The sequence below is a fragment of the Petaurus breviceps genome, unplaced genomic scaffold (assembly GCF_028583685.1).
Source record: "Petaurus breviceps papuanus isolate PSGF00001 unplaced genomic scaffold, PetGlider_PUasm1.0 164, whole genome shotgun sequence".
Taxonomy (NCBI): domain Eukaryota; kingdom Metazoa; phylum Chordata; class Mammalia; order Diprotodontia; family Petauridae; genus Petaurus; species Petaurus breviceps.
Genome location: NW_027185735.1, coordinates 14,339,538 through 14,365,252, shown reverse-complemented (window position 1 = coordinate 14,365,252; position 25,715 = coordinate 14,339,538). Strand labels below are relative to the sequence as shown.

General features: G+C 38.5%; 2 protein-coding genes across 11 annotated transcripts in view; one reads left to right on the top strand and one right to left on the bottom strand.

Moving 5' to 3' along the window:
• Nucleotides 1-342: 342 nt before the first annotated feature.
• On the bottom strand, nt 343-25,509 carry ZBTB1 (zinc finger and BTB domain containing 1). Of its 4 annotated transcripts, none has more exons than XM_069082364.1 (2): nt 25,391-25,509; nt 343-3,916 (listed from the first exon to the last, which is right to left on the bottom strand). In XM_069082364.1, the coding sequence occupies exon 2, from the start codon at nt 3,894-3,896 to the stop codon at nt 1,755-1,757; it is 2,142 nt and encodes a 713-aa protein (XP_068938465.1). In that variant the 5' UTR covers nt 3,897-3,916; nt 25,391-25,509; the 3' UTR covers nt 343-1,754. The 4 variants fall into 4 exon arrangements, with proteins under 4 accessions (XP_068938465.1, XP_068938464.1, XP_068938463.1 ...); XM_069082363.1 differs by lacking the exon at nt 25,391-25,509 and adding an exon at nt 25,101-25,236; XM_069082362.1 differs by lacking the exon at nt 25,391-25,509 and adding an exon at nt 23,933-24,204.
• Nucleotides 24,520-25,715, top strand: part of ZBTB25 (zinc finger and BTB domain containing 25) — a 37,985-nt gene continuing 36,789 nt past the window's right edge. For 2 of the 7 annotated variants that reach the window (XR_011167241.1, XM_069082369.1), the window contains exon 1: nt 25,376-25,512. Coding sequence is in view for 2 of the 7 variants with exons in the window: in XM_069082367.1 (XP_068938468.1) it covers nt 24,965-25,101 (137 nt within the window). In the remaining 5 variants the exon portion in view is untranslated. Of the gene's footprint in view, nt 25,102-25,318; nt 25,513-25,715 lie in introns of those variants that run through there. The other 5 variants (XM_069082367.1, XM_069082368.1, XM_069082370.1 and 2 more) reach the window with 5 other exon arrangements.

The following is a 25,715-nucleotide window of genomic DNA, read 5'->3' as shown; positions in this document are numbered from 1 at the left end:
TGGATTTTTCTTATTTTTTTTTATGATGCTGCTTGTCATTAAAAAAATTCTTATTATGTTGCTCTAATTCTGCTTTATCTCCTGTTATCTGGCACCTCTCCATAGCATTGCAAATATCTTAGCTCACTGTGTGTGTACTACAATACTTCTCTTTCAACCAAGCCCGTGCTAGCATCCCAGTTCTCTTGGCCACTTTGTCTATTTATCTGCAAAATGTACACAAAAATACAACTTGTGTACCTTAAAATTTCAATGTGAAACAATAATTTTAAAAAATTGTGTACAAAACATTCAAAAAAATATAAAATGCTGTTTTAAAAAAACATTCCTTTTCACCATGCATTTGTATCATGCATTTAAATGGGTCCAGGCAATAAATTTATTTTTAAAAATCACATGACAGCTTATAAAGTGTTTAAAAGATAAATTTTATGTCATTATCTTAGCTCACATGTAATTAAATAGACCCTGCTTTAGCATCTAACAATAATACTGATTTGACTATAATACACTTCAGGTTATACTCTGAACCACATCATTTTATAGATATAGATATATACACACACACACAGATGTGTATACATATACATATATTTGGCATTGTCAAAAATTGTATAAGCCTGTGACAGAAATAGCATGATTAAAAACAAGTATTTGCCCTGTTTTCTCCAAAGTTTAGATAATATATAAACATACTAATATTTGCTCTTCAAGCCTTGTGCTTTTATAGAATAACCATATTTAGAATGGATTTCTTTGTTTTTATTAGTTTTATTAATATACAGTGGTTTAGCTAAAATCTTTTAAAAAATCAGTTTCAAAACTATAATTTTAAAGACAAAAAAGTCATCTTCCTTTTGCTAATTAGGTGACAGTGTTATTAAAATCCAGTTATAAGCAATAAGTAATCAAGTTAAAGTAGTGTGGAATTTAGGACATTTTGATTTAATAAATTTTAATATTGAAAGATACATAGTATAGTTTTTCATTATAGTATTTTGATTTGTAGCATATTAAGTGGTTGGTTTATCCCCACTAATTATATAAGTTGTTTCTTTACTCAATGTACTTTTAAAATTAAATTCATTCAGGTCTTTTTCACCTTTTTTCACTTTTTCCCCTCTTTTTTTTTTCAGTGTATGTTTCTAGCCTATGTAAATTATAAGGTTAGATTTGGCTCAACCAATCTACTTAATATCCTTATCAAATTCAGAATCTGGACTTCATTAATGATAAGAATAAGATCAATGATTAAGTCACTGCTGTATTGACAGAACAGTTACAAGTAGCTAGTCTCTCGGAACTGATTTCCTTTTTTAAATTAAAAAAAAAAAAAACAAAACCCAAGGATGTCCACTGATGTTGTATTTAAAATTTCACAAGACAACTTTTAAGGAAAAACACATGGAAAATAGTGATATCATCATCTTAATTGATATGGAACTATGAGTTTAATAAGTCATTGAAGGGACAGCATTGTGCTTTTAGTCTACATTTAAATGTAATTTTAATCATAGCTAAGGCAAAAACTAAAAACATAAAAATTTCTATTAGCAGTAAAAATAACAGTAAAAATGATAAACATGTAACATGTATATGCTTAACGATCCTAAACAAAGATATTAAAAGGTAAAAAGGTCATAAAATATGCTTTTTCCAACAATTCATTTTATAAAACCAAATTCTAATATATCATATTCCTTGCTTTGGTGTTTTGTTTATTGTCAAGTTAATACTCTTACAGTAGGAATTATTTATGTTCTTTTCAAATGCTTGGCATTATAATGAGATCTCATATCTTTTCGTAAATTAAACTTTGCTCCACATATTCCACATGTATATAGATGAACATCCATGTGCTGCTCCAACTGTTCATTATTTGGAAATATCTGAAAGCAGACCTGGCATATAGTCTCTCCAGAAGATAAATGAGAAATCATATGCCGTACATGGTCATGTTTTCGGAAGTTTCCTTGATCACAAATGGAACAGACATACCTAGCCATGCCTTTGTGCATATCGTTATGTAGTCGCAACTGACGTTCTCTTAAAAACTGCTTTCCACATGTCTGACAAACAAATTGTTTTTCCTTGGTATGGACCGTATAGTGTTCCCTTAAGTGACAACGCTGATAAAATCCTTTTCCACAAAGATTACAGAAGTGTTTTCTTCTATGATCTCTTTCATTCTCTTCTATGATGGCATTCTTAAACATATCTTGGTCTAGGCAGCTGGACATATGCTCAACCACTAGATTTTCATTTTCAAAACGTTGACCACAATTAGGACACCGAAAAGGACATGCAGAATGTTTATATAATTGCTTTTGAGGGAGACTATTTATTTGGAAATGATTATCCCTGAAATCATCTAACATCTCAACAAACATATCTCTTATTTCAGACTGCTCATCAGTATTCTCTTCCATGTCCATTTTTTCTTCACTGTTTCCTAACCCATTCACTGTCAAATCTTGGGGTTCTCCACATCTTTGTGCATGTTCTTGAAGTTGTCTACCTTTGACTAGTATTTGACCACATTTTCCACAAGCACAGATATTTTCTATGTGTTTTGATAAATAATGAGATGACAGGTCTTCTTCAGTTATTGTTTGTCCACACAGTTCACACGATGCACTTTCAGTATCCCCTTGTACAGGACTGTCCTTGTTAGGGTGCCTTATATTTTCCAAACTGCTTCTTTCATCTGTGTTTACAGACATTCGAGGCTTTAAAAGTTTCCTAGCATTTTTCTTCATATTGACCTCTTCTTCAATGTAATATCTATAAAATGGCTCTTCAGGTTCATCTTCTAATTCATCATTGTCAGTGGATTCATTGCAGTCTTTATCAGAAACTTTAATAACATTGAAGTCTTTAAATTCATCTTTAGGATGATCTTCTGGCTCCATCTTGATGATAATCCTTTTCCTCTCAGCAGCTCTGCTTTTCTCTTCACCAGCTACTTCAGACTCTGCTGTACTGCTTTTTCTATTTCCAGTGGCTGATGATGAATCACTGGTGGCCTGACTTGTGTCCCCTCTGTATTTGTCTATTTGTACAGAAAATGTTTTAGAAGAATCCTTTTCACAGGAGTCAGTTTTGGTATTACTGTCTTTTCCATCTCTAACATCTATTATTCTATGATATGCCCTTGCATTTTGATATGAATGTCTATTAGTGCAGGTTAACACATGCTCATCTAATAACTTTTCACAGCTAAAGCCAAATCCACAACTGTCACAGGTAAAGCTTCTTCCAAAGCGTCGTGACACACGATCCTTTGGGTTAGATAATTTGGACACCGAGCTTTTTTTACATACATCAAACAACTGTTCTGGAAAGTTGCCTAACTGTAAAGACTCTTCATCAGGCTCTTTGTTTTGTGATGTATTTACCGTTGAACTTGGCTCCACACACCACCTGTTTGCTTCACTGCCATTTTTAGCTACAGTGTCATCATACATTCGTACCCCAAATATCATTTTGTTATTGTGATTGCTGGAAGCAGAAGATGAACATTTTGAACTAGAACAGTCTGCATCCTGTATGTCTTCTAAACAGTCAGGAACATTGTATAATTGTAAGTAGTTCATTGCCACTTTAAACTGCTCAAAGTTGGCAGGGGCTGTCATAATTTTTCCTAAATACATAAACTGCAAAATTAGATCAAAGCATTCAGCACTAATTTTCATGTTGCTAAGATTCAGTTGTGCAGTGGTGTGCTGATGGTTCATGAAAAACATCCTAAAATAAGAGCTGCAAGCAGCAAGAACTGCTTTGTGTGCTTGAAAATAAATGTCATCAATTGCAATACAACAGTCACAGAGAAAACCCCATTCCCTTTGGTTGTTTAGCTGCTGAAGGACGTAGCTGCTGTGGCTGGGTCTTGCCATCTTCTACTTTAATTATGGACCTATATTTAAAAAAAAAAAAAGATATTAAGATCAGAAAAGGTAGCAGAAAAATAATAAAAGGATAATTTCAATTAAAATTAGGCTCATTTGACTTCCCATTATAATCAAATTAGGAATGCTCATATTAAATATAAAAATATATATTAGAAGCCATTTATATAAGAATAAAGGAAACCCCATTTTTTTGTTTCAGATACTAATGTTGGTTTCATATTAAGAAATGTGTTCAAATCCGGGCTCAGATACTCAGCACCACGCCCAGAAATAACTGGCCGTGTAACCTTGAGCAAGTTACTTAACCCCGATTGCTTTCAAAAAAAAAAAATGTGTATCAAAAGCCAATGCCATTTAGACTTTATTAGAAATACATAGGGGATAATAAATTTAAATTTTAGAATAAAAAAAAAGACCAGAAAAGACATTTGCTTCATAAGGTTAAAGACCATAAAGTGAAAATAACAGTAATTTAAATAAACCAAAAGAGATCCAAAGTAAATGGTTAGCTAGTACAATATTATAAAGATGACCAAGAAATCATCCCAAGCAGTTATTAAGGTTTTGATTGTTGTGGTTTGGTTCCCCCACCTATCCACCCACCCCCATGTCAAAGTGAACCAATTTTGGTTCTGTGAAGGAATGAATACCACTATACACTGCTCAACAATATTTAAAGGAAGCAGGGCTTCTAGAAGAAGATGGCTGGCAAATTTTGTGCAGACTTGATTTTAAATGAAGAAGAAAATGTCCCCAAAGATCTTTATTCCTACAGAAAGCTATAAAATTAATATCTAAATTCAATTTGAAGTAAAATATTAATTGGCATTATCTAAAACTTCTGAACCTATTGCACTCAACTTGGAAACCACCTTTACTCCAAAAACATTATCAGAACAGCTCAAACTAGGTGCAGCTATATTTTTTTCCAAGTTTACTTCCCCATCAAAACTTTTATTTGGTTTTCCACCTTTTCTTTACAAATCAATCAGTTACCATATTAAGCACATTTGTGTGTGAATATGTATATGTACATATATTAAAATGTGTATCATATATAAATGGGTATCTATCCATTTCTCCTTCATTTTCCTCAAAGACAGAAAGGACCACAGAAGAGACAGAGCGTAATGAGGTTCCTTACTGTGTTGTTAATGCTGTAGAAAGACCTATAGCCTTCATATGATTACCAGTGAAGCCTGTATCTCAAGTATTGTTAGTGTAGTATTTCAGCCTATTATTTCAGACCCTGGTCAACTTGGTAAAAATTACATAAATGTCATTTCTGAATGTAGGCAGAATTTATAGGTACTTTGCCATTTGGAGACAATGGACATCCTGAGTGCTCCACTGATAACTTCAAAATGTAAAAAGACCCAGAGGAAGACTTCTAGCATGGTGAAGGGTAAACTCTCTGCAGAGGGTCTGTGGTAAAACATGACCAAACATCACATATCACATAACATGATATGGATAGGTTGTCATCTCTCTACATCAGTGAGATCACAGATGCACTACAGTATTGAAATATTCTAAGTTGCTAAGGCTCAGATGCAGGTCAATTTTTAATAAATCAAGGTCAGTTATCTGAGTTTAGTAACTTTCAGGTACAAAATATCTCAGGCTTGAAAAGTCATTTAGGTTGTGATGGTGGCACACACCTAATCCCTGTTGCTAATGACTCTGAAGCTAGTGGATCATTTGAGTTTGTGAGTTCTGAGCTCATCAGGTGTCAACACTAAGTCTGGCACCAATATGGTGAGCCCCTGGAAGCAGGGGGCTAACTAACAGCCTGCTAAAGGAAGGGTAAACTGGCCCAGGTTGGAAACAGAGCTGGTCAAAGCTCCAGTACAGATAATTAGTCCATGAGTGGCCACTTACACCTCTGATCTGGTGGAGACAGGGAGATGCAGTCTCAAAAAAACCAGAAACAAAAAAATCAACCACACATTTAAAGCTTTAAGGTCTCCTCCTAAATGAATGAAAGTTTATATTTTTTTTAAAAGGGGAATAAGTTAGTAATGAATGTTAAAGGTATGATAGTCAAAAGATGAAAATAAGGAGAATCTGCATAAAGCAGGTGATTTTTAAAAGTTAGCCAAAAACTAATGTAGAAATAATTAGACCCAACTTCATTTTAGTAAGTAATTCTCATATACTTTCAAGGGAAATGAGCAATTCTGTGGCTGATAACTGATTTAAAAAATATATAATTTAAAGAATTCTGACCTTATTTCTAGATTAGTCAATTAATTTAAAAAGCATGTTATATTGTTATATATCTGTTAGCATCTTATTAGAAGTTGTAAGAGGACATAAAAAGCAACAGGAGCATTACTAGAAGAACTTATATCGCTGGGGACCTCAGCAAAACACCATAAGGAAAGAGAATACAAATGAGAAAAAAAAATTATTCAGGGCTTAAAATGCTGAAAGAATGTATTCCTTTCAAAAGGCTGATTAAGTGACCATGCTGTTTAGTCATGAGAAATTCTTTCTTTCCTAATCAATCAACGAACAAATATTTGTTAAACACCTACTATGCGCCAGATACTGATAGGCACTGGGGATAGATAGGACTAAAATTAAACAGCTCCAGTCCTCGAAGAGACAATATGTATATATAATCAGGAAAAGACTCATGTAGGAAGTGCCACTTGAGTTGAGCTTTGAAGGAAACTAGAAATTCCAAGAGGCAGAGATGAAGAGAGAAAATATTCCACATTTTGAGAAACTTCTATGTCCCCAAACAAGCCCACCCAAAACATTAATTTGATCGTGGTTATATTACAAATATGTATGCTACGTTATTATTTTATGTTTAAGATTGGTTTGCATTTTAACGCAACTGCAACAAATTTTACATTTACACATACACACACTTACACTTTCAAGAGGGAGCGTATATTACAAGCATGGAGAAGAGCCCATGAAAAGGCATGGAGATGGGTGACAGAATGCTGTGTAAGGTCCAGGAAAGAAAGGCCAATTTGGTTGGACAGCAGTGTATGTGAAGGGCAGGACTAGATGATTTCAGAGTTCCTTCAGGGTCTGACATTTTAATGCTAGGTATTACTTTCACATGTAACAAATTATAATTTTAAAAAATCTCTAGTCATCAGAAATTATACTGATGGATATAAAACATCACAATGATTTCAATAAATTTGCCCCTCAACCACTTATACTCAATATTTTTCTAGCCTTACAATAACTTCTTCAAGCAGGTCAACCATGTTTTTTCTTAAACTGGGTGCCAAGTTGTTGTCTAGGTCCACATTGACCTGTTTGCATCAATTGGATCACATAAAAGAATACTAATAGCTTGGCTAATACATGGCTTTAAGCTGTGCCAAAAGATGCACTGCCAAATGATGCAGACCTATGAGGTACTACTTGGCTAATAAATGTCAGAGGCAGAATTGAAAACCAGGTCTTTCCTAACAAGCACACCTTTTTCACTTGTCTCAGACCCCAAACTATAACTGAATACGTTTTTTCCTTTATTATAGAACAGGGGCTCCCATGACAGGTCTTACTGCCATTACCTTCTATGTATTTATCCCTCAGACATCATAATAAAAATGCATGCTTCATGTAGGGGCTAACCTATGTGACCCTTAAGGTCTCTTCTAACTGAGAATTTACAGCTGGAATGGACATTAGAAATTCCCTAGTCCAAGCCTTTTCTCATTGTTCAGGTGAAGGTGAAAGGAGTTTAAATCACTTCTCCAAGGTGTCCTGGAAGCATGTGGTGCAGCTAGGATTTAAACTGATGTCCTCTGATCCCAAATCTCCTGCCACTTCTACTACACAAATCGTGTTTGTCAGGTTATAAACAGTGGAATCTCTTATTTCCAGACATTTCCTCTTCCATTGGAGAACAGAAGAGACTGATCAATGGAACATTTCCCTTTTGGGATTCTTCTATGAAGTTAAATCTGTATCAAGGCGTCATGCTTACCTAAAATCTCCAAACATTAAGTACTATTAAAATACTTGGGACAGCTAGGTGGGCTTGGAGCCAGGAGGACCTGAGTACAAATACAGCCTCAGACACCCCTGGATAAGTCACTTAACCTCTATTTGCCTCATGGATCACTGACAAAAAGGTGATCCATTGAAGAAGGAAAAGGCAAACCATTCTAGTGTCTTTGCCAAGAAAACGTTCATGCGGTCACAAAGAGTCAGACATGACTGAAGAACAATAATTATTCAAATTTATTTATAAGGCTTCTGACCAAACATTTTTTGTCTTTTTAATTTTTGTAATGAATTCTCTCCCTTGTGAATGTTTTGCCTAAATACTGGAAAAAATTAAATTGTTTTGGGAACCTGGAAAACTAATAAGCAAAATCTTGTGCTCTGAGTCCTGATTTTTATTTGTATTATGTTTACATTTCTATTACTGTCACAATTATAACTGATATAAACTCGATCCCATTATTTCCTAAATTCCTATTCAATTCCTCTCTGAGTCTCAGTTTCCTTAGCTAGGTACTGAGGGTTGTGGCAAATGTGCCCTGCAAATCATAATACATTATATAAAATTGAGTTGTTACAATAATAGTTAAGTCTCCTTTCTCACTGTACTCCTAACTTCAAGCATTGTGGAACAACTATGTCATTTTCAGAGAATGGAGAAACTAAAATCTATAGTATCTAAAGAGGCATGTATATACCTGTGAGATTACACAAATTTTTGATGCAAAGTTGTGTCTCTGGTATTTTCACTTCATTAAAATCCTAATCTGATGTTTTACTCTAATATGGAGATAACCCTGTTATCAAAGACTAGGTATGTAGAAGAAAAGTACCGATGGGCCCTCCTGAGATAAAAAGTATGGTCCTGGTAAGAGTATCATCAGAGGAACATTTTTGTGAGGTTTATGACTAGATTACAGAAATTTATTAAACCCTATCTAAGGTGAGTAAGGATGCAGTCTGCAGTGACAGAGTATCTTTAATGGAAGGAGTATGGTCCAATGCAAAGAGTGTTGGATTTGAAGTCTGAGAACCTGGGTTCAAATCCCAGTTCTGCAATTACTACATTGTGTGACCTTGGGCAAATCATTTTTCCTCCTTTGCTTCAGTTTCCTCATTTGCAAAAGGAGGGAGTTGGATTAGATGAGCTCTTATGTTTCTCCAGCTCAAAATCTATGGCCCTATGATCATTTATAGTAAAAATATAAATATAAGCATAGTAAAAATATAAATATAATGTTTATAAAATAAAGTTGCCTTCATCCCCTAGTTTTTGCTATTTATATGAACAAAAACTATGCCTACTGCAACTTGTACATAGGGAGCTTAGCTTTGACAAAGGCTATTTGGAATGTTTCACTGTTGTCTGTGGTATAGCTTTTATGTCAATTATACTATTTAATTAGTAAGACAAAATACTGAATAAATTCCTGTCAGATTTAGTGTTATTACCTCTGGATGGTAACTTTTATTTTTTATTTATTGTGAGGTAAAGTCATACAGCTAGTAAGTGTCAAGTGTTTAAAGCCGGATTTGAACTCTGGTCCTTCTGACTCCAAGGCCGGTGGGTGCTCTATCTTTTGTGCCATCTAACTGCCCCTGGATGGTAACTTTTATATTTTTATAAAAATTAAGTTATCTAGACACATTTTATTCAAGCTAATTTTTTTTTGTTTTTACCTTGAATTCTTTTTCTTTAATATAAACCAGACACAAATTACCAAGTTTTCCAAAAGTAAAAATAAAAGTGCTTTATATACTCCAACTATTTCTGTTTGTATGAATAAAATATGGGGAGTTACTTTAGTTTAGTTCATGGTACCACAGTACCAATTACCTCACTAGTAAAACTGGTTTGCTATAGCAGAGAAGCAATAGGGCCAAAGCTGAACACATAAACATCAGTCTCCTATTCAAAGAATTCATTGTCTCTTGTATATAGGCAGCGCTGCTGTCCACACATCCTAAGGAGTCCCTCTGGTGGCTATGTGAAAACTTTTCCCAACTGTTTTCCAAGAATAAAGCATAAATTAAAGTGAATTCCTTTTTAAGCTGAAGTTTGCACACACAAATTTACAGAATTTGAAACCTGGAAGATATTTAAGCTTGCTCAAAAAGATGAGGAAACTGAGGTAGAAAAGTAAAGTAACTTGCCACAGATTTAGTAAGTGGGTAGGGCCAGAATCTAGAACTCCTGACCTTCAATGTTTTTTGCACAGCACTTGTACTATTCACCATATTTGAAGAGACTTATAATTTCATTAATGTTGGTAGTGGAAATATAGCAGGATTTATAGTCAGAATATTTCTATATCATATATATAGCAATATATACTATATTATACACATACACACACTCATATTCATACTGTTGCTAGTATGACTGGGCAAGTCAATTAACCTCCGATTGCCCCAGGTCTTTTCTCTATAAAATGATGGTTGATAGTCTGTCTAGGTCTAAATTTTATGATCTTTCCATACGTTCTCATCCTGTACAGTACTTGTCCATATTTTTCCATTAAGTGTTCTGGTAACAAAGACATTAAGAGGCCACATGGTAGAAGAACTATTTGGGCTGTCCATTTGTTTTTTTCACATTTTTATTACACCTTTTTCCCCCAATCATACATGTCCTGAATCTTGTCTTTTATGCCATTTTTTGCTTGGTCATCATTAGCAAGATTCTATACCCTAATTATGTCTAATTATTGAATTTTCCATCAATCTTTTTTACATTATATTTAATTTGGATTACATCAGGAGACTAGTGGGGTGAAAGAAACTTTGGTGGTGGGGCAGATAGGTGGAGCAGTGAATAGAGCACCGGCCCTGGAGTCAGGAGAACCTGAGTTTAAATCTGGCCTCAGACACTTAACACACACACAAAAAACTAGCCGTGTGACCTTGGGCAAGTCACTTAACCCCAATTGCCCTCCAAAAAGCGCAAAAAAAAAAAAAAGAGAAACTTTGGTGGTATCTAACAATATAAGGCAATTTCCAAAATACTGTTTCTCTACTTAATTCTGGGTTCATTTGCTTTACCCTGTCTAGAATATATTAAATTCAACAAGCTACCCATCTAATTACATAGAGCAAGCTAGGCAGTATGTTTTTCATCCACTTTGTTGCTACTGTGATGGTTGAAAATTCTCTGACATTATAGTGAATTTAATTAAGGGACTTTTATAGCGTCCTAGAGTTTGATGCAACTAATGCAACCAATTTTTATTTAATTTCTCTCAGACTTTCTGTTAACCATCTTCAAGGTCCAGTCTAACTTTTCAGAATTGAGCTAATTATTAAAACTACTTGTTACTCACCTGCTACCCCACGCTAACAAATTACCTCAAAGTGGCTGACTCTACTCTGGTCAGATCACATCTGGAATAGTACTATGTTTAGCGCTCCCTCCCATGTTTTAGGAAGGACAATGATTAGTCAGAGAGTACACAAAGGGATGGCAAACCAGGATGGTGAAGTCTCGAATTCATGCTGCATTGGGGTCAAATCTATTGAAGAAAATGAGAATGTCTAGAAGAAAAGGCCTAGGTAGAGGACGAGTCAGGAGTACACGATAACTGCATTCAAGTTATTTGAAGGACTCCATGTAGAAGAGGGATCAGAGAGCAGAACTAGGAGCAATAGGCGGAGGTTGCAGAGTCAATTTAAGCATGATCTGAGGTAAACCTTCCTAACCAAACTGATCCCAAAGTGGAATGGGGCACCCCTACAGTGATAGCAGTGTTCCCCCTCACCCCTGCTTGCAACCCCCTTACCAGAGGTATCTAGGGAAAGGCTGGATTTTTGGGGGGTATGTTATAGAGGGGCTGCTTTTTTAGGTTAAGAGTTAAACGACATGGTCTTTGAAGTCTCTTGTACCTTAGAAATCCTGTGGCTATGAAGGACCAGGATTTGAATTACCATATCAGAGGTGGGAAGGGACCTCTTGAGATTATTTAGTCTAATCCATGGCTAAACTGGTCTCCCTTCTACAATACTGCCAATTCGTGGTCACCTAGCCTCTGCCTGAAGATTTCCAGTGTGAAGAAACCTACAACCTTCCTGGATGAGGTCACTCTGACCCTAGACAGCTCTAATTGTTAAGTTTTTTCTTCTACATGGAAATGTGACTCTTGCTCCATCTTGGTTCTCTTAGGTCAAGGGAAAAAAAAATCTGATCCTCCAACTGCTCCTCAAAAACTTGAAGATAGCTATAAAATCCTTTTCCCCCATTTTCTCTCCTATGGACCTTGGCTTTTAACTTTTAAATGAATTATTTCGAATCCCTCTATTCTCAGTTGAAAGCATTTTGAAATGTCCTTTGTATACTAAGCATGGGGAATGGGTGGGAGGTTACTATTTCAGGTTTTTGGAGTAGAAATAATGGAACAGAATAAAGTACCAAAATAGAGGGAAAGGACATTACTCTAGAAATTGAGGGAGCTGAAACATCAAGGAAAAGGAATTTCAGGTGGTAGAGTGAGTAGGTATAAAAAGGATTTCAATAGTGTTATTTCCATACTTGAATAATTTCCAGACATTTCAGAAATGTTTTATTCTAATTTTTGATCACTTCTCTCCCTTTCCAGATTGAGTCTTTCATTAAGAAAAAACAGCTTAACAAAAAGACCTGACAGTATATGAAATATTTTATCCTAGCAATGCTTCCATTCTTTAGGAGAGAGGGTATGTTTCATTGAGCTCTTTAATGAATTTTTTTAGATTTTTTTTGAGTTTGACTTCCTTTAAATTGTGTTTTTATTTATATATATTTTTTGTAATCAGTGTGTATATCTGTAAAACTTGTATAACTACTTCTAGTTCTCTTTATTTTCCTCTGTAGCAGTATATGAGAAGTGTGGCAGAGTAGATAGAGAGCTAGCCTTGAAGTAGCAAGGTGATGCTGTGGGCAGAGGGAGAGGCCTTGGAATCAGGAAGACCTGTGTTCAACCCAGCCTCCGACACTTAACCTGTTTGCCTTAGTTTCCTCACTGTAAAATGGAGATAGTAAGAAGATTTGTTTTTCTCATCAACCCAGGGTTGATATGAGGATCAAATGACACGATATTTGTAAAACACTTAGTACCATGCCCAGCACATAGCAGGTGCTATATGTGCTTGTTGTTCTATCATGTCCAACTCTATGAGACCATTTGGGGTTTTCCTGGCAAAGACACTGGAGTGGTTTGCCATTTCCTTTTCCAGCTCATTTTACAGGCAAGGGAAAGCGACTTGCTTAGGGTCACATAGCTAGGAAGTGTCTATGGGTTGGATTTGAACTCATTAACGGTATATTAACTATTATTACGGAAGCCAAAAAGACCTGGCCTTACCTCCAAGACATACTGGCTTTGTAACTTACTCTCTCACTGTTCTAAATATTTTCCTATAAAATGTAGAGAGGGTACTACACTATCTTAAGAGGGATTTTCTTCATCTGCAAGTCTGATTCTTATCTCCAGAAGTTCACAGACTGTTCATTTGGTGGTCCTATGCCTTTCTGGATTCATTTATTATTTTTTTACTGCATAATAATATTCCATTACATTCACATGCCACAGTTGGTTGTTTTCCCCCAATTACCCAATAAGTGGGCCTCTGCTTTGTTTCCACTTCTTTGCTACAACATAGAATGTTAATACTGGGATCAATAGCTTAAAGGCTATAGGTAGTTTGGTCACTTTTCTTGCATAATTCCAAAATCATATCCAGAACTGGATCACTTCACAACTTCACTAATTGTGCCTCAGTGAGCCTATATTTTCCACAGCCCCTCCAACACTGACTTCCCTTCTATTGTTGAGTATGCTAATTTGTATGATGTGTGATGATTTCTGATTAATCTTCAAAAGGCACTACAATATGGCTTTAAAGTTCCTGTCAACTAGCTCCAGGTCTAAGAATGATTTTGTGCAAAACAAATATGAGTACTTTCCCTTACTACATAAAAGAATTTTTTGTAGTTATTTTGTAATACAAATAGCAACCCTATAATTTGTTTTCTGAAGTTTTTTACAGGGCACAACTAAGGCATACATAGTACTTGCATTATAGAAAAGGGCAGAGAAAGATTTACACAAGGTGTTAACGCTCTAGCTGAAAAAAGGACTACTGTAACGTTAAGAATAAATAGTGTTAATCCTACTGTATACTCTGCCCTGGATGGAACACAACTGGAAAAAATTGTATAGTTCTGAGTGGTACATTTTAGGAAGGATGTAAACTGATTGTGTGTCCAGAGATTGGAGCCATCTAAGGATCAGACAAAAAAAAACTAGGGATGTTTAGCCTGGAAAAGAAACTTCTTGGGTCATTAAGTATTTGAAAGGCCTTCATGTGGAAGAGTAATTAATTAGACTTGTTCTGTAAGCTCCCACAGGAGACAAGTAGGATCAATAATTAGAAGGTGCAGAGTCAATTTTCTTCTTGATGTAAAGAAGAAATCTAACAATCACAGGCTGAACAAAAAAGTGGAAGAAAGACTGCCTTGGGTTTCACTTTTCTGGAGGTCTAGCAGAGGTTGGCTATCCATTCATCAGTTATATTAACTGCAATTCTTGGTCATTATATGTTGGATTAGAGGGTCTCTTTCAAATTTTAGATGCTGAGGTTCTGAGCAGTAGGATGAGAATTAGTAACCTCACTTCCAACTCTGTGTCTGAATTATTTAGCTGAAATCCTTTTGAGTCTCACCTGAGTTTTTAATACATATTTATTCTTTCATGTATTTCTATGCTTAGTTTTACATTACAGTGTGTATGTACATCATAAATGTAAGCAAAGCAGAGATTCTTAACCTGGGTCCATGAAGTTTTAAAATAAAAAAAGCTTATCTTCCAATATAATTGGTTTATTTTATAATGCTATATGTTTTATGCAATTAAAAACATTATTTTCAGAAGGGCTTTATAGGTTTCACCAGACTGCCAAAGGGGTCATGCTGGAACTAGAGGGACACGGTCTACTCTTTATTTTTTGTAGGGGGAACGGCAGGGCAAATGGGGTTAAGTGACTTGCCCAGGGTCATACGGCTAGTAAGTGTTAAGTGTCTGAGGTCAGATTTGAACTCAGGTCCTCCTGACACCAGGACTGGTGCTCTATTCACTGAACCACCAAGCTGCCCCTACTCTTTTTATTTTTTAAAACATGTATCTAAGTAATTTATAGTAACAGTGAAAAGAGTAGCCCCATTTTACAGATTAGGAAACTGAGGCTAAGGAAAGTAAAGTGATAACTATACACTATCCACCCTACCCCTGGCCAGTCTTTACCATGTAACTTATTTAGAAAATTATATGGTACTTTTCATGATCTTAAGCTTTTCCCTATGACCAAAACCCATTTTTTTGAAAGTATAATATTTTCCTGGTGATGTTCTAGGCCTGCAAATAATATCACAAACCCCAAAGAGGTGTTAATTCTAGATGGCCCAAAGGACCTACAAGGTGAGTTTAAGGATGCAGGTTACCACGATAACATCAAAACAAAGTATAAAAGACTTCACTGAAAGCATATATAACTGGAAAAGGAAGTGGGGTGGACATATAGAGCTACTGGGAGAATTGACCCATAGACAGCCTGTGAAATATTAAAAAGACTTAGGAGGCCTTTATTACACTGGGCAGATTCTTTACAGAGGACTTACAGGAAATGGACAAGAAGATGAAAAAGATATAAATTGAATTGTGACATACAAGGATAGAATGCATACCTACACCCATAAAATCACAGATTCACTGAGGTACCTAAGTGTGTGATCACTGATTTCCATCTCTGGTTGGGCTACAAAGATTAGAGAAATTGTGTAGGGCTCTGGGTTCAACACTACAATGGGATATTCCTTAATCATAAAACAGCTGTCTTAAAAAAATTCATTTATAAGAAGGCTATCTGGGTCTGAGAAACAATGTTATACTTTTTTAGGTTTCTAGGCTAGCCTACAATTGAATCTATCTTGGTCAGGCACTGCAACTGGACAAAGACCTGGGTCCAGAGTTAAAACAGGAAGAGAAGAGTGGGCTAGATTGAATGTAGGAAACGAGATAATGCCTTTAATGACCCCAAACTTCTTCCTGAAACAACTATTTTTTAATAACAATACTCTTCTGGTAATGCTGTATAGAGTAAGTCATGAAATATCAAAGTTTTGAAGAATTAAAGTTACTAGTCACCCAGAAGGCAATGGAGAGGTGCCCAGTGGTAGGTACAGGTAGCATTGTACTGAGGAGGAGGAGGATGTCATTAGAAAATGAGATGACTGGAAAAAATTAAAATGCTAGTCATCTAATTGAGAGGCTGGTATAACTGACAGATGATCTACTGTTATCCATGTAATTTCAAGAATTAGTGAGAAAGACCCACAGCCTACTCTTCGACCCATGAATCTCTTCCATGGAGTACTTATGGAAGGACAGCCATACAAAGGGTCACAAATCCAATCAAGTATTGAAGTAGAGTCAGCTAGGCAGAACAGTGGCTAGAGTGCTGCACATGGGAGTCAGAAAGACCCAAGTTCAAATCCAACCTCGGATATTTACTAACTAACTCTGTGACCCTGGAAAAATCACTTCACCTCTGTCTGCCTCAATTTCTTTGTATGTAAAATGAGGATAACAGTACTCACCTTCCAGAGTTGTTGTGAATATAAAATGTGATAATTCTGGCAAAGTACTCTGCAAACCTTAAAACACTATATAAATGTTAGCAATTATTATTTATAGTAGTTCTATTTTGGGTCAGATATTCATTCCAAAAAATATTAAATGTCTTCTCTTCCTCAGTAGAAAAACTTCATGAGGTTTCATAGCTGAAAGTTCACTGTCAAATATAGAACATTTCACAGATAAGCACTTCACATTATCGTGTTAGATCCTTGGGATTAGCCTCTCCAATCCTAACAAGGCTGGTATTTGAGAGTCTGAGGCTCGGCCCTTAGTCAAGTCCTCCCAGCTGGACAAGACTGACTATAATTTTGCTTTGCTGTGATGGCTTTTGGGAAATGAGGGTCAGCTCTGGGCCACCTGCTGAGGCCCTGGAGTAGGTGAAGAATTAATCATAGTAATAGCATTACTACTACAACATCTCATTCACCCAGAATCCTTTTAGTGCTAAACAAACCATTTTGGGTATGTTCTCCCTTGCTTTCCTAAGAATATATTGAATGGTATTTACTTTTCACATTATTTTTGGCTTTTCCTTCCTTTTCACGTTCCTATCATGTATCACTCTATCAATGAGCCAGTCTCTAGAAGCCTTTTATTCATCCTAATTTGCTCCTAGTCTGCTAATGGAATGAGGTGAAAAAAAGTTAAATTTGTAACCATGTCCATCTAAATCAGAGTTAAAATGTTCTTCTAGAAGTTCTTCTGATAGGGTCTTCTAGGAATTTTCAAGTGCTTGGACTTTGTGATGTATTTTTTGGATGCAAGGAGACTTTTTTCTTTTTTTAAATAGACAAGGAAACTGAAGTTAGATGAAGTTTTTCCAAAATTACAGTTAGTGAATAGCAAACTCTAGACTTGAATTTTTATCTTCGAAATTTCAAACCCAGGGCTGATTCTACTTGACATGCTGCCTCTCAGATGTAATTGTGGCTTGATAGTATTTACTGGCCTTCTCTATTCCTCATTGATGATACTCCATTTCCTGTCTCCATGTATTTGCACTGGTCATTACCCATACTTAGAATGTGCTCTCTTCTCACCTCCACTTCAAAAAATTTCCTCATTTCCCGAGAACTAAGAAAACAATTTATACAACAATACTGTAAAGACAATTTTGAAAGGTCAAGCAACTCTGATAAATGCAACGACCAACCACAATGCTATAGGACTACTCATCTCCAAATGGAGAGTTCAGAATGAGACACACACACACACACACACACACACACACACACACACTCACTGCCATTGTTATTATTATTATTTTTAACAATGAGTTTGTTTTCTTGCTTTCTCAAGCTGGTAGGGAGGTGAAGTGAAAAGGAGGTATGAGGAAGAGAAAGCAGATTCTTTTGGGAAAAAAACTAAAAAACCTCCTTACTTCCTACAAAGAACCATCTTCTATATGAAATCCTTCCTGATTCTCCTAGCTGCTAATGCCCATCTCCCTCAACTATCTCATATTTACTCAGTCAGTTAATAACCATTTAAGCACTTATTATGTCCCAGGTACCAAGTTAAGTCATGGGGATATAAAGAAAGGCCACAAAAGACAGTCCCTACATTTGAGAATCTCACAATCTAATGAGGAGACAACACACAAGCAACTATTTATTGTGGGAGTGTGTTGTCCACCCCAATAGAATGCAATTAACTTGAGAATAGGTTGTTGGGTTTGTTGTTGTGTTTTTTTTTTTTGGGGGGGGGGGTGGAATTTGAGTGCCTAGTAGAGTAACATAAAGGAGGTATTTAACCAGAGCATGTTAATTGATTGTGGTAGAAGGAGAACTGAGTTGGGAAACCTACATTCTGATATTCTGTAACTATGTATGAACAAGATCCATTTATTTTATTTTCTTTACATCTCAGATTTTTCATTAGAAAGGCAAAAATGACTCCTCTATTAAAAGGCAATGCATTCTAGTTTTCCTTCCATCTATTAAAAAAAACAACACCACAGGAAATATCTCTTTTTATGTACCTTAGGCCCAGGGGACTTCTGAATACCCATAATTACTCTGTTCCCATGGATGAAGTCCTGAGAGACACTTCTCTCGGCTCTGAGAGTAGCTCAGCTTTTCTCTCGCCTTTAGCATTCCCCAGTCAGCTAATATTTTAGTTGTAATTTTATTGAATTATTACCCTCCCCCCCAATTTTGTGGTTACAATGTTTTCTCATATGTGGCTTTTTTCATGTTCAATTCTATTCTGGTTCTAGGACATTTCACAATATATATATATATCTCCTGATTAATACACAATGAAATGAAACAAAGAAAAGCCCACAACAAAATACAAATCTTTTAACTTAAAGAAGCACATAACAAATTTTAAACCTTTAAGTATATTTAACATACCAGTGTACGTCACTTTCTCTTTTCCTACAAAATCTTTATGAAAATAATGAAGGACGTATTTGATGAAGGTAGGAAAAAAGGAATAAGTAAACTTGCTACAAACAAAATTCTGCAGCAGACCACATATTTACAGATGCAGAGAAAACAAGAGCTATGTCTGTTAACTACAAAGAGGTGGATGGACAGCACATATAAAGCTAATCCATTAGTATATCTGATGCTGCAGAAAGACCAGGACCAGAAATGAATAAGAGGAGGTGAACAGGCCGAATTACATCTGGTAAATGGTAGTGCTTTAAATGACCCCGAACTTCTCTCCAAAAGAAAGGTCCATTTTTAAAATACCAATTTACTGACTGACTAAATATTCCAGTGATGCTAAACTGCTACAAATCATAGAATAAGAGTCTCTTCAGAATTAGTCACATCACCCAAAGAGCAAGAGAGGAAAGCCCTATGGGTAAGAAAATGCTGTAATATACTACTAATGAAGGGAATTTAAGGAGACTGCCAAAGATATGGCCAAAAAGGTCATCAGGTTCAGAGATTATGTGATAACCAGCAGACCGCCCCTCATGATGCAGGGGTATTCCACATAATGTCTAATGATATAGAGAGAAGTTCCCCCACCCCCACTCCTGCCCCATGGGCGTGGACCAGTCATAATATAACAAATGGCTTGTATTCCCTACTGTTCCAGGAAATGCCCACACTGATGAGATCACAGATTCAGCAAAGTATTAAAGCCTTGTATCAATTCCAAAGCACACTAGGGGAATGTATAACAGCAAAGGCAATCAGGCATATATTTTTTCTATTATTCGTTTCAACCTTTATTTTCACTTCAGTTTTGTGGGTGAATATTACCTTTGAATCCTTCCTCTGAAATATCTAGGACCAATAGCTACTGTTGTTTTCTCCCTGGATCTCCAAGCTCTTATCTTATTAATCAACAAGCATTTATAAAGTTGCTACCAGTGTTCCAGGTGTTACTGCTAAGTTCTGAATATGCAAAGACAAAAATGAAAAAGTCCCAGCCCTAAAGGAACTTATTTTCTATTAATGAAGACATTACATAAGTACATGTAGGCTACATAAAAACAAACACATGATAATTTGGGGATGGATAACATAGAAGCCAGGGCTTGAGCTAACTAAAAAGATCTTTGTAAAGCATAAAGTGCTATGTAAATATGAGGTATTATTCTGTCCCCTTTTTCTGGTGGGCTTCGTTGACAATCTTGTTCCATCTGTTCATTGCCATTGCTAACTAACCTTCCCCTAATATTCTGCATCTGTGCAGCCCAGAGGCCAAATTATCAAGTTCCATGGATTTCTCCCACCACAATATCTCTCCCTTTTTCCACCCAATTCCCACTGCTAGTTACAGGCTCTCATTACCAATCCTGCCAATGCTCCTAACTGGATTTTCCACTTTCAATCTGCTTCTAATGTGAATACTAGAATAATCTAGCATGGTACTCCTCAAAAATCTAGTCTTGCCTACTAGTAAATACCTGAAGCATGGGTTTTGAATCTAGGTTGTACTTCCTGACTTTAAGCCCGACATCCCAATACAACACTACTTCTTACAGTATTTCATTGCTCGCGTTATTTCTCTATGTCTATGCCTACTCTCCTCACCTGTTATATTCTTGACTATCTTTTAAAGTCTAATTCAAATGTCAGCTCTGCTATGGATCATCCCATTACTCTCCTGGTCACTAATCACTGAAATCCCCCTCCTGCTGCTACAGTATCACTTTATTTTGCAATTTTATGATGCATTTATCATGTGATATTGTATAATGTAGCTATATATTTGTTTTATCCCTTCAGGAAACTTTCAGTTGTGTGAGAGCAGAGACTACCCTCACCTATGTTAAATGAATGAATGGATAAGACTTATGAATAAAAAAATACAGAGATCAGTTAATCTGTAAACAAAAGTAACAAATACATTGTACAGAGATTACAAATATAAAATTTGCTTACAATTATCTTTTTAGCTAACATTTTGAGTCCTATGCAGTATCTTCATTATATTCTCTTGATATAGTAGAGATGCTTGATACTTATGTACTTTGACTAAAACCTCATATAAGAACACAGAATTTAGAGCTATAAGGATCACCCAGTTCAACCCTATCATTTTACAAATGAAGATACTACCTGCCAGAGAAGTGGGATAATTAGCTTAAGGATATGCAAATAATAAATTTAAAAACTAATATTTGAATCCAGGTCTTCTAAAGTCAAATCCAATGCTGTTCCCAACTAAATCACCCTCACCTATAATAAATAGCATGCTACTGGCCAAAAACTTGGGTTTATCTAGGAATCCCATCTGGTTGAGGTACCTAGGTACCAATATATAGTTGTGTGCCAGTGTCTCCCTCAGCCCCCTGGAGACCTGTCAGTTACAAATCCCCACCTTATGAACTCCATTTTCTCAAAAAACCTTTTAATTATTAAGTCTTCAAGGTACCTTGGTATCAGGAAGAGGGTATCCTGGCCATTGTACTCGAATGTTTTGGGACAGTACCCCTAATAATAACTACCTGGTGTTATTTTACAAATCAATCTTATGTGAATTTGCTTAGGTTTATTAAGTTTCCAGAGCCTATTCACATGGATGAACTGGTAAAAGTGACTTCCTGAAAGTGCAAAGTTGAAAATAAGACCCTGTACTGTGGTTTTCCCACTAAGTACATATCCTACTAGAAAACAAAACCATTTTACACTTGTTCAAACTTTCAGTTATGTTGTTTAGAGGGTCCGTTTGCCTAATATTAATTGTGCTTTTCAATTATCAAACAGAAAATGATAAATAGGCTTTCTCCTTTTAGTTATCAGTATTGACATGGTAGGAAAAAGAGCTAGCACTTCCTAAAAGGAGAGGAAAGGTTCACAAAACTGCATCTGCTACTTCTTCAATTAGAAATAGAAGAGAGTGGTGAGGAAAAGGAAATCCCTCCTAGATGGGTAGAGGAAGGGACATCAACATTTTGCAGAGCTTAATGAAAGTGAAATGAAGACACAAGGTGGCACAGTAAGAAGGGAGTATTAAACACTGTGTGCCAGGCACTGTACTAGGAGACCCTGAGACAGACAAGAACAAGATCACCTAACGGGGCTTACTATTTTAGTATAGGTGTCAGAGACCTACACATAAACGTAATGCAAATCACAGTACAAATAGCACATAAAGGAATACACAGCTCTATTTTGCAGGGGCTAGGATCCTGGCAGTAACAAAATCTATTGAGAACCACTACTGATGCACCATAGTCCCAAGCTTCTCAATTTTGGGGAAAGTCCCATAAACTGAAACTAAGCATAGCTCGGATGAGGAGTCAGATCACCTCTGTACCAAGCTCTGTAGGAGGAATATTTGATTTCCTGCTTTAACACAGTACAAGGCCTCAATTGAGGCATGGTTTCCCTCTCCTGTGTGCGGCCCTTGGACTTCCCACAAAACTATTATGCTAGAGAGTGGCAAAAGTACTAGCAAAGGTAGTTCAACTAGAAATATATCCACCATGATGTCATCGTCTGGGTAAAGAATTTTGGCTCTGGTGGACAGGATAAACATGAATGTAAACATAGCACTGGGGTCTGTAACTGACTTTTCATGTCTAACTTCTGGCAAACCACCTCTCTTGTTTCAGTTTCATCCCCTTATTTAAAAATGAGTAGACTAGCTGTTTCCTAACTAGTTACCAAAGAAAAGAGAAACAACCAAATGACAAGTTATGTCAAATGTAGCCCGTGACCTGTCAATGCTGCAGCAAGAGTAACAAAAAAAAAAAGAAAACCCCAAAACTTTAAGATTCTGAGAACCTGAGAGGTGACACCATTCCAGCACCAAAGTTTTGGCTTTTTTGCCTCAGTTTTCCCCATTTCTTTCCAATTATCTCCATCTCTGGCCCCAAATTACACTGTCCTATTTGCACAAAAAACATGTTAAGTCTGCAGCTAATCCTGGAGACTTCGGTTGTGTGCCAATGCTCCTCCACTGTGGCAACTGAATTCCTCACTAAAATCTCCTGGAGAATGTCAACTTTGGCTTAAGAAATCGATTCCGAGACACCACAAAACCCCTTGGAACCCACCCAAAGTTACAGTCTCTCTCAGGCCCAGTCCACACGCTGGTGCAACCTTCCTGCAGTGTAGCATTACACTTTTGACAGACAGATAAGACTGAGTCGAGTTGCCACGTTTAAGACTAGTCCTATGTAATTAAAATAAATTACATGAATATACGTATAACATGCATTCTAAAAAAAAAGCACTATTTCAGTAATTGCGGTAGAAGGGTTCCCTTTCCATTCTCATTCCGGAATTTTTTCTTTCTTTTTGATTAAGACTGACATTTCAGAGGTAAGGATGGGAGGAGCAGAAATCGAACTCACGACATATTTTGGGCGGTCCCGCGCTTACCATTTTTGTAGTTGGTGGAAAGCGGAAGGGATTTTTTCCACTTAACAGGGTTCAAACTCCTAACCCACGCACTTTCCAATGCATATACAACAGCTTGTTGTGCTGCGGGACGGAGAACGTGGGTGGGTGGCAGCGCAGCAAGGAAAGCCCCCGGGTCTTTGCAGCGTCCTCCCCCATCAGCCCAGCAGGAGTCAGCCTGAGCTCCGGGACATTTCCCCCTCCCTCCGATCCCCCCCCAACCCGTGGTGGGGCGCCAGCACGTCAATCAAACCGAACCCTCCAGCCAAGAAAGCAAGCGAAAAAAGAAAGAAAAGAAGAGAAGTCATTTCGGAATCCGTCCGCGCAGAGGCCGCCGGCTTTGGCTCCCCGGCTAAGACGGGCGCAAGCCTTCCCGGCCCCGCAGGCCCAAAGGCAAGGCTGGAGGTGCCCAGTCTTGATCCCGACGCAAGCCGCGTGTCCTCGCGCCCCTCCCCGGTCCTTGTCCTCGGCCAGGCCAAAGCTGCGCCGCAAAGTTGTGCGAACGTCCCGTCCCGTTCCCCCCAACCCCCACCTCCCGCGCCTAGAATCTACTCACCGGCCACCGCAGGACCTGGGGCTGCGGGGGGAGCCTTGGGAGACTTTTAAGGCAAAGCTGTGGTGGCGTAGCGGGGAAAGGCGAAAGGGCGGAAAAAAAAATTGAAGCCCCGGCAGCAGCAGCAGCGAAGGCGCCCTGGGCTCCGGCTGCTCCCCGAGCTCGGCTCCTGCTCTGCCAGGGACTGCGCTGCAACAAAGGACTTCCGCTGCCGCACAGCCGCGCCTGCTGCACCGCACTGAGCCGGCCCCGCTTACGCGGCGACTCAGGGTCTGCCCACCCGTTCGCTGGCGGCGGCGGCGGCGTCCGCCAGCTTTCCCCTCCCTCCCTTCCTCCCCTCCCGCCCACCCACTCCCTCCACAGTCACTCGTTCGCTCGCTCCTAGGGGCACTCGCGGCAGCTTGTGGGTCTGCAACAAGTTTCTGCGTCGGGGCTGGCACTATCCGCACTGGGGAGGGTTTCCACAAACTTCTAGAAAGGATAATCTCGGGATTCTCCCTTGCAGTTTTTGTTTCTTTTTCACGGCTGTATACATAGGGTAGTGGATTAGGCTAGAGTTCCCAACTCCCCCGGGGTCCGGATGCTGCTTCTTCCCCCCCCCCCCCCAGGGTCACACATGTTAGGACTCCTGATGTGTGGGGCCCAACAGTGGGACTTTCCTCGGCACCTCAGATTTACAAGTGCATGCGCTGTTTGTCTTCGGGAAACACTAAAAAGCCCGTGGGCTCTGCCCTATAGTAGGCTCGGTGGTCGCAAAGAAGCTAGACCTTAGTTCCAGTTACCTTGACAGCCCCCACCCCCTTTGGTTTGGCTGCCTGTTGAACCTGAGCACTCACCCCTTCATGGTCCGCCCTGCCCACCATAGCACTGGTGTGCAGGCGCCAATGATCAATGGTCCTAGCCATTCCACCCCCACCCCAGTTTTTATCACTACCAGAAGTCAGCTTCACTGGTCTTCGCCCACCCTCATGCTTCTCCCACGGGAAACCTGTGATTTTTGTACGCGCTTAATAAAAGTCATCGAAGGGGGACAGTATGCGCGTGCGCTCGCAAGCGTATAACCCGCCAGCCCACAACGTGCAAAGCCAGTCCCTACATTTTGGGACTTCAGCCGCGGCGGCAGAATCCACGCAAAGCAGAGCCTCGCCCGTCCGGCCACCTGCGCGCTTACCGTATGCACGCATGCCCTCATTTACGAGTCTCTCATTTCCCCCACTGCGACCACGCGCGCGGTCACGTGGGCCATCTCCGACGGCGGGGGCGGTGGGGGGAGGTGTATTGTGAAGCCGCGCGAGACCCGGGGCCGCTGGGTGAGCGCTGGAGCCGCCGCCAGGTCCCCACCTAGGAGCCTGATACTTCCCCCGCCCCCCTCGCCTGTTCCCCTCCCCCAACTCTCTTTCCCGGCCCCTCCCCCACCGAGCAGCGGGCAGTGCCGCGGCGGCACCTGGGTAAGGGACGCACCTCCATAGCCCTTTTGGGTTTCTCCGTTTCGATTACAGACTCCGGCCGTGAGCCACTCCGCGGAGGCTTGCAAGGTTTCAGCACCGGTCGCGAGACAGATGCAAGTAGCTCCGGGGAGAGGGGTGGGTTTTTTTTGTTTTTGTTGTTGGTTTTGGGTTTTTTTTTTCTTTAGTTTTGGACTTGCAAAAAAGGGAGGAGGAAAATGGCAACCAGAAGCTCTTTCCCGGGCCAGGATGCACAGGACGTCCCCCTCCGCCCCCATCCCGGCGTGGCAGCGGGTGGTGCCCTTTTGGGTCGCGGTGTTGAGTGCATTAAGCGCGGGATG

What these genes read in the sequence shown, in the direction of transcription:
- ZBTB1 (XM_069082364.1), bottom strand. Translation starts at nt 3,896, where the DNA reads ATGGCAAGACCCAGCCACAGCAGCTACGTCCTTCAGCAGCTAAACAAC.